General features: G+C 33.6%; 2 protein-coding genes across 3 annotated transcripts in view; one reads left to right on the top strand and one right to left on the bottom strand.

Annotated features, from left to right (window-relative positions):
* Positions 1 to 2,068, bottom strand: part of LOC128208185 (methionine synthase-like) — a 32,702-nt gene extending 30,634 nt beyond the window's left edge. The window contains exon 1 of one of the 2 annotated variants that reach the window (XM_052911615.1): positions 1,929 to 2,068. In XM_052911615.1, coding sequence (XP_052767575.1) covers positions 1,929 to 1,974 — 46 coding nt within the window. In that variant the 5' untranslated portion in view covers positions 1,975 to 2,068. Of the gene's footprint in view, positions 1 to 1,680; positions 1,793 to 1,928 lie in introns of those variants that run through there. The other variant, XM_052911616.1, reaches the window with a different exon arrangement.
* Positions 2,069 to 2,125: 57 nt separating this feature from the next.
* Positions 2,126 to 11,360, top strand: LOC128208186 (syntaxin-5-like). The gene is made up of 9 exons (XM_052911619.1): positions 2,126 to 2,255; positions 2,766 to 3,112; positions 3,525 to 3,580; positions 4,520 to 4,707; positions 5,800 to 5,856; positions 6,506 to 6,593; positions 6,838 to 6,965; positions 8,159 to 8,280; positions 9,229 to 11,360. Exons 2-9 carry the CDS (start codon positions 2,826 to 2,828, stop codon positions 9,386 to 9,388), a joined length of 1,086 nt encoding a protein of 361 aa, XP_052767579.1. The 5' UTR covers positions 2,126 to 2,255; positions 2,766 to 2,825; the 3' UTR covers positions 9,389 to 11,360.
* The last annotated feature ends 1,149 nt before the right edge of the window (positions 11,361 to 12,509 follow it).

Raw genomic sequence — 12,509 nt, 5'->3', positions numbered from 1 at the left:
CTTACCTCATTTTGTTTATATATTTTCCAGGCCTTATATTTTGCTTTATTATAATTCATTTAAAATTACAAAAGTTCTTATATTAAAATTTGATTTAAATCTATTAGGAGTATTTCTTTTTGTATTAAAGTTTTGTTTCGCATCTTCCATCTTGACATTGAGAATTAAATCATGGTTGTTTATCTTTCCTATTTCGACCTTTTGTTGGCTGATAGGTCATAGTAAATACATTGATTACTTTTTCATCCAGAAGCAAAATTGGTAAATTCACTGACCAAGTGGTCAATGTCTGCCATATGGACCAATTATACCAATCCTCCAATTGCTTGTAAAGCAGTCACCATGTGGCTGTGGATATTTTCAGGTACCAACTTATGCCACAACAAATTTCTTTCAATGGTATAGAAAAAAACTGTTAAGTTCGTAGTCTACAAACGCAGCATACAATTTATCACATGAATTAACGACTTAATTAATTATTGACTGTAATATAAAAATGCAGTCTATAATTGACTTTCCTTTTTGGAACCAAAATTGGTTTTTACACAATTTTTGGTATTTGTTTGACCATTTTGCCAAACAATTAGGCAACAATAATAAATGTGAATAAATATTTGCAAGAATGTCCAATTTCGGACTGTTGTAACATTCTGCTGGAGGTGGCGGATATGCGTTCATCATATAACATTTCCGTAGATGGAAGTATGTTCATAGTACGTATGTTGGTAATATGCAAATTAGCAAAGCCAGGGCTCCTTGTGGAAGGAGAATTTACTGTATACAAAGACCAGTGGAACCCTTCAGAGTTGAGCATGCTTTTCTCTGAAGAGATCTGATGCGTCTTTGACGTCGCACGTTACACTGTCATCAGATAGTAAAGTGTTAAAGTGGTGGAGTTCCGACTCTTCCATCTTTTGTAGTTAAAACCAGTATTGTTATTGAATCTGTGTTTATGGGCACCTCTAATGCAACAGCCAATTTTTACCATGCCCCCCACCCCACCCAGGTCTGGGGTATAGTATAGCTCTCCTTATTCACAGAATAGTTGAGCTAAAAAGGACACATTATTTTCAGTTACTTCCTAATATTCCTTTATTTTTTATGAATACATCATCTCGAGGGGTAAATGCGAAAAGGCTCTAAGTGACATTAAATAAAGAAGAAGATAGAACCATTTAGCTTTCACCCCTTGAATTCTAGTGCAAGGTGATTGTGATTATAAATTGAGACTTATTTATTGATAATGAATACTGTATATATTTGTATGTACTGTTTTTTTTTTAGTTTATGATACTCATTTATATAATTGATTCGTATTATGACTAAATGGAAAATTAAAACAAGAAACAAGATTATTTAGATAAAAATTTGTGTTTTCTATACGTTAATATTTAAATGGTAAAGCAATCTACCCCTCTGGGCCCTAATCTACCTCTCAAGAGAAAAAATCTGCTGTACTAGGTTTTTAAATTTTTATTGTTCCGTATTTACTTTATTCAAGGTACTTAAGCTTGAATTTGTCAGGGCCATTAAACATTTTTGAAGAGTTTATTTTGGTTACCTTTTAATGTCTTTAATTAACACAAAGTGTTCCTTTTAAATTCATATTTTTTTAATAAATATGTATTCATACATGTATTTTGTTAATTGAATTTAAAATCTACCATTGTTTAAGCTTACGTTTATGTAATGTTTTGTAGATTGCTTCTTTAGTCTTATAATCTTTCTTTCAAAGTTGTCAGCATAGAACCATTGATTTTGTATTCAACACAGTAGTTTGACACAATACACGTGCTAATGTTTTGACAGATCTAGGTCAACATACCAGGTTGCTAAACGCTTGAGTCTGAGTCCAAAATTAAGTACGGATATAATACAAGCGCCTATAGGATACGCATGTAAATAAAGACAATAATTCATATATTTACCTTGCTTTTCACCAATGACATCTCCAGATTCAGAAGTGGCTGACATATTTATAAAAATATCAAAACAACCTACTCGAAAGCAGATCAGAATTGGACTTTAATTATTTATTTACAGTACAGCTAACCTCAGATGTTGACGGTTTGACGGCCAGAGACCAAATGAAGCGCATTGGTTTATCAAGTGTTCATTGCGCATGCGTAACTTTAGCGGATGTGACGCATATCGTGAATCGTGGACGTGAAAATTAGACAACTGAATTTAGAATTTAGCATATTTTTTTTAAGTTTTAATGGGCTTTTTATCTCAGAACTGTTGATATACGTGAAGTAAGTATGAATGCCCAGCCACATAAAACTACATTTCCCCATAGACTGCCTCGATATTTAGAAATCTAGCTGAGACTCGGGTGACAGCTGAGACTGTTGACAAGTGTCAAAACAAAACAAACCGAATTTTATTATCCGATCATTCGTCTATTCCGTGTTCGGACTCTTACCCTGAAGTAAATGTACGGTTCTAACGACAATTTAAATAGTTACGTAGGTGATTTTTTGGTTAAAATAACTAGTTTATTTTTTATTCCATTTGAACGATAATGAAAAAAGGTACGTTTTGCTTAATTGAGTGTTTTCACAGAGTTTGCACCATGTTGAACGAGAGTGTGGTATTGTTAAAGGAACCAGGATACTGAGAAAAACACACTTGTCCCATTTGGTGATCACATGTGACTAAGCAATCGAACATAGGACACCTTTGTGAGAAGTGAATGTGCTAACTGGTTATTTTGCAGACTAGTTTTATGTTTCCAATTTCATAACAATATTTCTTTATTTCAGCTATAAAATTCTACTGATGGGATCTGTTTTTTTGAAAAGAGTAGAATATCTCTGTCACAAATGATAGCCAGACGAAGAAGAAACAACTCTGAGTCAGATGATCAACCAAATCCATACAACAGATACCAGGGCCCCAGTGGACAGACGTTTGTAACTCAATCCTCACCAGCACAGTCATATTCTCAGGAGCCTCTCCTTTCAGTGTATGACGGCGAAATGTCATGTCGAGATCGGACCAATGAGTTTAAGTCGGCAGTGAAATCGCAACAGACTCGACAAGTCAATGGAGTTGTGTCAAGGAAATCCGCTGCTATCAAGCACCGGAGTGAATTCACACAGATTGCAAAGTAAGTATCATAGGCAATAATTTTGATGTGAAATTATATGAATAAATGAACAAAATTTCGTTAAACTAGAACCTGTTATGCCACAATTTTAATAAGACTCAATTTTAAAACAATATCAAATTAAAGTTTAAACTAAAAAAAATGTACATGACTTTAGTAATATCTGGCATTGAGGAACAAAGTGTTTCAAAAAGCTTAGTAGATGATAAGTTTGCTGTTTATCATCCAGAAATGTCATGTGAAGGAGTCAACTTACATGATTTTTAAACTTTGAATAATTGTGGTATCAATTATGTTATATTTTATATTTTATTTTATATTACAAGAAGCTCTATGGAGCTAATAAAAGTAACTTTATCACCATTAAGATGTATAAATAAATATCATAAATGAAATTCTATTCTATTTTCAGACGTATTGGAAAAGACCTTGCCAACACATTTGCCAAACTTGAAAAGCTTGCATTGTGTAAGTCATATAAATAAGTAATGATATTAGTATTAAATCAAATATGATAGGAGCCGCAACATGATATTTTAGGTCATCCAACAAGTTTTTTAGATTTTGGATAGGTGAAATTGAATAAAGTAAGTTCAAGTATATGCTCAATTTTGATCGAAGATTTGATGTTTGCTTTGCCTTTAATAGCAGCCATGAGGTTAAGTTTTTGTTATCATGCATATTTGATGATATTTTTGGTAAATACAGTCATTTGTAAAAATTGGGAAGAGGCATGGCCTTTTCAATTCGGGTAAAATGAATGATGGGGAAAATTAAAAAAACGCATCAAGCTCATATTTTCAATATAATGGAAAATTGACATTAAATTAGAAACAATGATAACCAGAACATCAACACCAATTTTTATGATTTAAAGATGCACTCTTACTCTCAAATACGGTTTACCACAATCAATACAATTGTTTTAATATACCAAAAAAGGATGAATAAATGTAGAAAACAGTGGGTTCTTATGAAGGATACTGAGTTTAATTTAAAGGAAAGGTGCAGACAATACAGTATTTCTACCTTATGAGATGATAGTATATCAAACTAAATCTTTTTAGCACCCACCAATCATTTAATATTTTTGTGTATTCAGCTATTAAATACATGGTTACAATCTTGTTATCAGTAATAAGTATTTTCCATAAACACATTATTTAGTAAGTAGTTCAAGGTTTATCACTCATAATTGATGTTTGTTAAACATGTGTATTCATTGATTTTGAATAAGAGAGTCACTTAAAATAAAATGAAAAGTATTATTTTTTTATAATTTTTGAGAAACAAATGTCTAGATATAGGAAAAAATGTACTGAAAAATTTAGGTAAATTGCTGTTTGTAATTAAAAGGTATCTTGATTGTATGAGGCACTCATGACCATGAAATTCTTTATTCTACAGTGGCGAAGCGCAAGTCACTGTTTGATGACAAACCCCTTGAGATCCAGGAGTTGACTTACATCATCAAGGAGGATATGAACAGCCTTAACAAACAGATAGCCCAGCTACAACAACTAGCCAGGGGTCAGACGACTGGGGCTGGGCGTCAGAAACAGAACCACTCTAACACAGTGGTCGTCACTCTACAGGTGTGATTTATAGGACTATGTACAGTTAAAAAATAACCTACATTTCCAGCCATACCTCATGGCTTTATTTTATACAAAACTTAGTTATTAAGAACTGCATTTTCGACAGACGTGACATCATTATTTGGTTCCCTGAAATTATAATCCTAGTAAGAACATATTTTGTGAATAATTAATGACTAAGAAGGGCTTGCTTGTGCCGCCCTATTTTATCAGTTAGATTCTACAAAATATGTTCTAACTATTACATAACAGGATTGTTGCATTTTGTGTTGCTATAAATTGTAAAAGTATATTAAGACAGGACAGCTTGCCTTTGATACAGACATCAGCTCCCCCCCCCCCCCCCCCCCCCCCCCCCCCCCCTCCATCTAGACTAAAAAAATGCCTGGTATTATTTATAGTGTATATGATTATAAGTATCTTCCATGGCCGAGAGTGTAAGATAGGTTCATCCCGACCCGAGCGTAGGGTGTTTTGCGGAAACTAGGTTTACTGAGTTTCCGCACAACACCCAATGTGAGGGTCGGGATGAACCTATCTTACACAAGCGGCTATGGTAGATGCATTTTTTCCCACCTCAGTTAAACAAAAAAAAATGTATTTTTTTGTTGGAACTCCTTTGTGCGAAGTCAATTTAAATGAGTATGGATATGTGATAATTCCTGGTCGTCATGAATATGTGCGCAGTGATTCAGATTATGTTCATAGTCGAATCGGTCTTTAAATAGTTCTAAGGAGAGTGAAGCATTATTTCTTGAAAGGTGCGTGAAAACGTTTTTATGGTGACATTTGAAGCAAGAAATAATTAATTAGCATTCTGAATATTGCCACAAGACATGGTTTCCATGATGCTACAGACGACAGTATTCAACAAAGAAGGTAATTACAATATGATGAGCATTAAAAGGAGTTCCATACGGGTACTTGTTTTATCTTTGCCGGTGGGAGAAATGTTAGTCTCACACAGTCAGTCTTTACTTATGTTACTCAACTGACTGGATAGTGCATGTATGTGAATCTGTTTTTACTTCTATTAAGCGATTGTTTCCACATGTTTCAATCCAAACATTCTTGTTACATTTTTTCCAGTCCAAGCTGGCAACCATGTCCAATGATTTTAAGCAGGTTCTTGAAGTTCGGACTGAGGTAAGTGGATGTTATTGATATATTCTAATTTATATACTGTTGCGGTATCACTCATTTTCAGACTGTTTAGTACAACAACCTAAAATTAATTAAATGTAACAAAAAAGCAATTTGTTTGTAAGTTCTAGTTTTTCCCCTCTCAATTAAGGGCCAGCCCCCTGTACTTCTGAGTAACTGTATTTAATCAACATCTTAACTCCCGAGTCATATCCTATAGACAAAGCTTCTGGCAGGAAGGTAATCAGTACCCATGATTTAGCTATCTGCTTGGTCACAGCCGCCCATATCAGAATACATGTAAGCCCCTGATGGGGATTGAATCTTTGACCTCCTACTCAGTAGGCAGATGCCCTAACCTCTAGGCCACAGACACAGTGTAATGTTTATGAAACGTGAATATTCATTGTCTACGATATTTGTATTAATCCAAACCTTAATGTCTCTTAAACAGTGATACAAATGAAATAATGGCCAAAAATGGTAACCAAAAGGTTGACTTCCCTATTTAGCTTTATATTTTGTACAAGCCGGACAACAAAAGACATTACCGGTAATCTTAGGCTTCTAAATGTAGTGTCTATGAAAACAACTGGTTAAATTTGTGTTAGTTATGTAATACTTATACAATGTGGCTGGCCATACTTTTCAGAACTTGAAGCACCAGAAGAATCGGCGGGAGGAGTATTCCCAGTCCTCTGTAATGACGACAACCTCACAGAATGGCTTTGGAAGCCCAGGTAATTCAGCTCCAGTCAATCTCTACAATTTAAGTCCTCTGTGCTCTTAGTTTTATTAAAGCACTATTATTAAAAAATAATATTGAATTGAGGGTGTGTCTGTGGCTGTTTAGTGCTTATTGGTTACATTTAATTGAATCACTGAATTTGAAAACACTATAAAAAAATAAATCTGAGAAGTTCTATTAAGATTTTTTGAAACAGATCTTATATCAATGTGTATAATGTTCTTGTATGTTTGCAGGTCAGTCTGTCCTGCTGCAGGATGAGGTTAAACACAGTGCAGGGGCAGAGGGTGGGGACTTCATGATCAACATGGACGATAATGAACGTTCCCGATACCAGCAACAACTACAACTTATAGACGAGCAGGTGAGAAAAAATGTTTATTTGTGTATAAGCTCGTTATTTTCTGAAATGAAATGTCACCCAGGGTTGGATTCAGACAAACTGTAAAATTTATCTTAATCGCACCCTAGTGCAGGGAAATTTGTCCAAGTCCCTGGGGCCAGAAGTATGCCAGGCAGCAAAAATCCAACAAGTCTATTACATTAACCTGGTAGCAGTCTGTGCCTAATCCAGCCTGTTGGGAATCATTCACTGTCTGAAGTCACCTATATACATACCACCCCAGTGGGAAATGTCTTAGTGCATACACATTTTTTAATATACTTCATGGTTAATAATATTATTTTTTCATCAAATAATCCTCTTTATGAACTGTGTAACGTTGATTAATCTTATACAGTAAGTTCTGTACGATATGGCGTAGGTGGTCTGTTCATAGACTGTTAAAAACAGCTGAGCAGTTTCGTTTTGGGGGCTTTTGTTAAAAAGTTTTAAAGTATATTTCTCCCTAAAAATGGGCTAAAACTTCCAAAATTGACTGCTTGGAAGTCTTGAAACTTCCAACACTTGGAAAAATCTTCAGAAGGTGAAAGGTTGGATGTTAATGAAATAAAAACCGAGTGTCAATGTCAATTCAAAGCAACATTTTCAATAAGTTTTGAATGAAGTCAACTTTTGAATACTCTTTTATGAAGTTGGCATGTTCAAGTTGCAAATTATTCAATATTTCGTCAGAATTGTTGTACAAAAGACTGTTGTGTAATTGAGACTTGAACTTCATTGATATGGAGAAAATTCTCCAAAACTGACGTTTTTGAATGTTCAAACTCCAATTATTAATGGTAGCCTTGGTTAAATGTATTTTATGCTTATACAATCCCATGATAATTTATTTTTAGCATTTTTTAGCTAGTCAGTTTTTTCAAAGAAAAAAGTATTGTGATAGCCTTGGTGTCCTTGTTGGCGTGTCATTCATTTTTTTTACCTTGACCATAACTCAAAAATCGTTGAAGATATTTTAGTGAAACTTGACACACATGTTTCCAAAGACAATAAACATTTGTATAGCAATGTGTATAACTCGGGCTTTGATAATCATTGAGTGTTGCCCTTTGTTTGATTAAAAAATGAGAACAGATGATTGTTGGAGCTCGCTCCTCAGCAATCCTGTTCAACCAATGGTACATCTATTCTAACATTACTCAATTCTTCAACAGGACTCGTACATAAGCAGTAGAGCTGATACCATGCAGAATATAGAGTCAACGATTGTGGAGCTGGGCTCAATCTTTACCCAGCTGGCACACATGGTCAAAGAGCAGGAGGAGTCAGTCCAAAGGTGGGTACAAGTGATTGTGTTATTGTATTAGGCGTTAGCAATTAAACATTTTCTCTGAATAAAACAGGTATAACCTTCTTATTTAAACAATCACTCACAACAAATGTTATGGCACAAGCTGAAGAATCAAGTTGAAAATAAGATGCACTCACAGTGGTCGAAATTAGCACAAGCCCGCAAGCCCTGCACTGGTAAAATGTCTTTCGGACTTGCTCAAATTCTGAATTTTATATAGCAGGGCTTGTTAAAAAATTTGATGCCAAGCAATAGTATAATAATTCGGGCTTGTTCATCCAAAAGTCTAATTTCGATGACTGTGCACTCATGTGATATTTTAATTGTTATTTGTATCTGAAGTCAAATTTAGAACAAGTCCTATAAGGTGGTAAACATAATAATGTATGACCATACTTACACAGTACAAAAACAAATAAATTGATAGTTCTAACTTAGTTTCTGACACCAGTACAAAATACCAAATAGGTCCAGTTTCAAAGGGGGAACTTGATTCTTGGACAGTGTTATTGAAATAAACTGGATAGCAACAATTTCAAAATAAAACACTTTGTCCTTATTACATGCTGCAGTTTATGCAACAATACAAATCTCCACAATGACATAAGAAAAACATACAGAAAATTATGTCTCTATCCAATGTTAAACTTATAACTGCACAATCAAAGTAACAGACTTTTGGCCTTTATGTCCATACAATAACTGCATTAGCTGAATTCAACATATAAATGGCCATTTATGAATTTCAATGAGATCAAAGGTATGCCCGACACACTTTGAAATTAACATGTTCACATATCCAAGTTAGTGATGTTAAACAATTGTTCTGATGAACATCGCCATTGAAAGATGTTATCATCTCATTATTCATTCTATGTCCTATGAAATATATATCAGTTGTTTGAAAACCAATTATATGATTTCTATTTTCAGGATTGATTCCAATGTAGAAGATGCTCATCTTAATATAGAGGCCGCACATGGAGAACTGTTGAAATACTTCCAGTCTGTGACTAACAACCGCTGGTTGATGATAAAAATATTTGCAGTGTTGATTATATTTTTCATCATATTTATTGTGTTCATGGCCTAATACTTGTGTGAGAGGTAGAGTTCAAGTGTACCATGTGACTGAAGAATCAAGAAGTTGTTCTGAAACGGGCAATAGGATACAGACAATATTGAAACACAGGAGTTTTAAACATAAGGTGCCTTTACTGTGATTGGTGTATGAACCCTGGGATAAATCAACTATTTACTATTTTAACTCCCGAGTTGCGGTCAAAAGTGTGGCTTATATAATAAGAGCGATCAGACTTTGTGTGTCTGTTAGTGTCGATGTAAGTTATAAATATCTTGATGCAACATGCAAGAGGAGGACATAAATTTTATAACATCATTGATGTACACAAATGGTTTAATCTTTCTGTTGTTATTTTTTCTGATGAAAAAAGTTTTCAAACTCTCTGGTTATTTCTGTTTTTTAAGAGAATTTTAGTCCACTGTAGATCTGTATTTTAACATCTTGATAACCATACTTTTTTGTAATTAAGCATAATTATGATGATTTCGTTTCATTTTCATTGTAATTTGACAGTCGCAAATTGCAAACTGTTAAACTAAATGATACAACTGTATTCATGGTCTCATAAATGTTCCTGAAAGCATAAGGGGGTTAACAGGTGTTAGGTTCATAGGGCCTAAAAAAAAAATTGTTTGGTTAGGGTTACATCCTTTTCAAAAATAGGTAGGGTAGGTAGGCTTTTTATTTTTTTTTTATTTATTTTTTTTATTAGGCTTTATATAAGAATGTCATTTTCATCATTGGAGAATGGTGTTAAAGTTATCTTCTGTATAAGCATTTAAGGTTTTAAACTACATATTGAAAAGCAAAAGCAAAAATTTTTTTTTTTTTTTTTTTTTTTTTAGTTTTTCATTTTTTTTTTCAAGCTGACTATAAAAACGTTAGGGTCGGCGCCTATTCCGTAGGTAGGGTCGGGTAACCCGAACCAAATGTATTTTTTTTTTAGGTCTAGTCATTATGGGTTGGACATTCCTATTTCACATATACAGAACTTTGTAAGTCTTCCTCTGAATCAGCAATTAATCATGCTTGTAGACTTTCATTTGATGTAAAACCTTAACCTGTAAGGTTGACCTTGTTCATTGGTTCACGTTTCACATATTGAAATGCACTATATTTTTAAAACTTTTGAGACAATTTTGACTTAAACTTTTTATAATGGGGCTGAATGAGCTTAATTCAAGACAAACAGTTATACAGCACTGTTGAGAAGTTATTTTTGAATTAAGGTATTGATATGACTCTCAGTTTGAATTAGTCTGATAATAATGTGTTTAAGTCATCATTCATCAATAAAAACATAGACTTATAATCTTAAAGTGACATTCTTATTCAAAATCAATACATACACATGTAAAACAAACACCAATTTTGACTGAAAAACTTTGTCAGAGCTACTTTATAATACTAAATAATGCAGTTATGGAAAATATTAATTACCGATAACAAGATTGTAACCATGTATTTAATAGCTGAGAACGCACATAAATTAAATGATTGGTGAATGCTAAAAGATTTATTTTGGTCTACTTAAGTCTCATAAGGTAAAATTACCATGTATCATGCTCATTTCTTTCAAATTTTAACTGGTATCCTTCATAAGATTCATTGTTTTCAACATTTATTCATCTATTTTGAATATTTAAACAATATTAAAAATTGTGGTAAATCTTATTTGGGAGTAAGACTGCATCTTTAAGCAATGTTCATTATTTAACTCCATCAGAGATCTCCATCTATGTGTTTTTTCATGATTAAAAAATTACTTTTTTGAATTAAACTTGTTCATTCCGCATAGAAATGGACTTTATAATGCATGCACATGGTATGTGTATGGTTGTATTAAATTGTAGATAAGAAATATTTTACCATTGTATGATTATTTAATGCAATGTTGACTGTTTTGATTGTTTTATTCCATGGTAACAGTTTCACTGTCGTCATGCAGACATTTTGAAGTAATAAATTATACAAAGAATTTTTATTTGTATCCCATTGAAAACTTCTGTAGAATAATATAAGCATGCTGAATATAAATATTGCGAGCAGTCACAACACCGGAGTGAGTTACAGTTGTATTTAAGTGGTTCACTGTCAAGTCAAGAACCCATTTGTTTCACTAATGTCCAATAATCATAGCAAATGAGGTTACATGGCGGTTATCATACCGTCAGATTAGATATGTTGATAGTCAATGGACTCCGTTGTCAGCTTACACTTTCAAAACAACACTTAAACCACATGATGGAATATTTAGTATGTCTTCAGGAAGGTGTAGTTATCCCTATATGGCAGAATTGAAAACTTCAATAATGTTTTAGTCTGGAACACAAAGACCAGGGATTAGCTATGTTGCATATTATCAGTAGGGTCTAAGCTAAGAGTTGATGGAAGGGTGCTGCACTCAGTCCTTTATTTGGTACATGTACAAACTTTCTGCCCTCTTGAAGATCAGCATGGCCACCCTTCTGCTTTAAAGAAGTAAATACTGGTAAGTCCACGCCTATAATCTGGCTGCCACGTAACAATATTTTTTGGCTTTCGAAACGGGATAATTTGCCCAAAGAAATAATTTTGTCTGATAGTCTAAATAGACACGCACAGACAGCCGTTGTTCTTCATAAAAAACAAAAGTCACAATCAATACAGATATACCAACAAGAAACACATGATAATTCTCGCATATGTAAAGTTTATTACCTTGCTATCATTTGGTACGTAATGAAAAAGAAGAAATGTCAAATAATTGTCTCTGGTAGAATACGAGTATACGCTGTTTCCATGATGGCTGTTGAAAATAAAATGCACTTGGCGATATTTTTTATCTACTCTGCAAGTTATGATAGGGAATAGTAAAACGTCACACAACTTCTTAGAAATCATCCCTGTCACAAACAGTAAGTGTCTAACCGTACCACACTGCTATGTCAGTTCAATTCAATTCAGTTCTATTTCATACGTTTATTTGACAAAGGCCACCGGCCCATAACAAAATATGTGTACATCAAAGGGCAAATATAGCATTAATGTAGCGTAGTAGTTTGCTATTAATACATAAATGATATTTCACTGAATTTTATAAAAGGTTATTTCTGGATTGCATATATCTTATACATGTTATCATGATAAA

This window comes from Mya arenaria, chromosome 11 (genome assembly GCF_026914265.1).
Source record: "Mya arenaria isolate MELC-2E11 chromosome 11, ASM2691426v1".
NCBI lineage: Eukaryota > Metazoa > Mollusca > Bivalvia > Myida > Myidae > Mya > Mya arenaria.
This window is presented reverse-complemented; position numbering and strand designations above follow the sequence as displayed.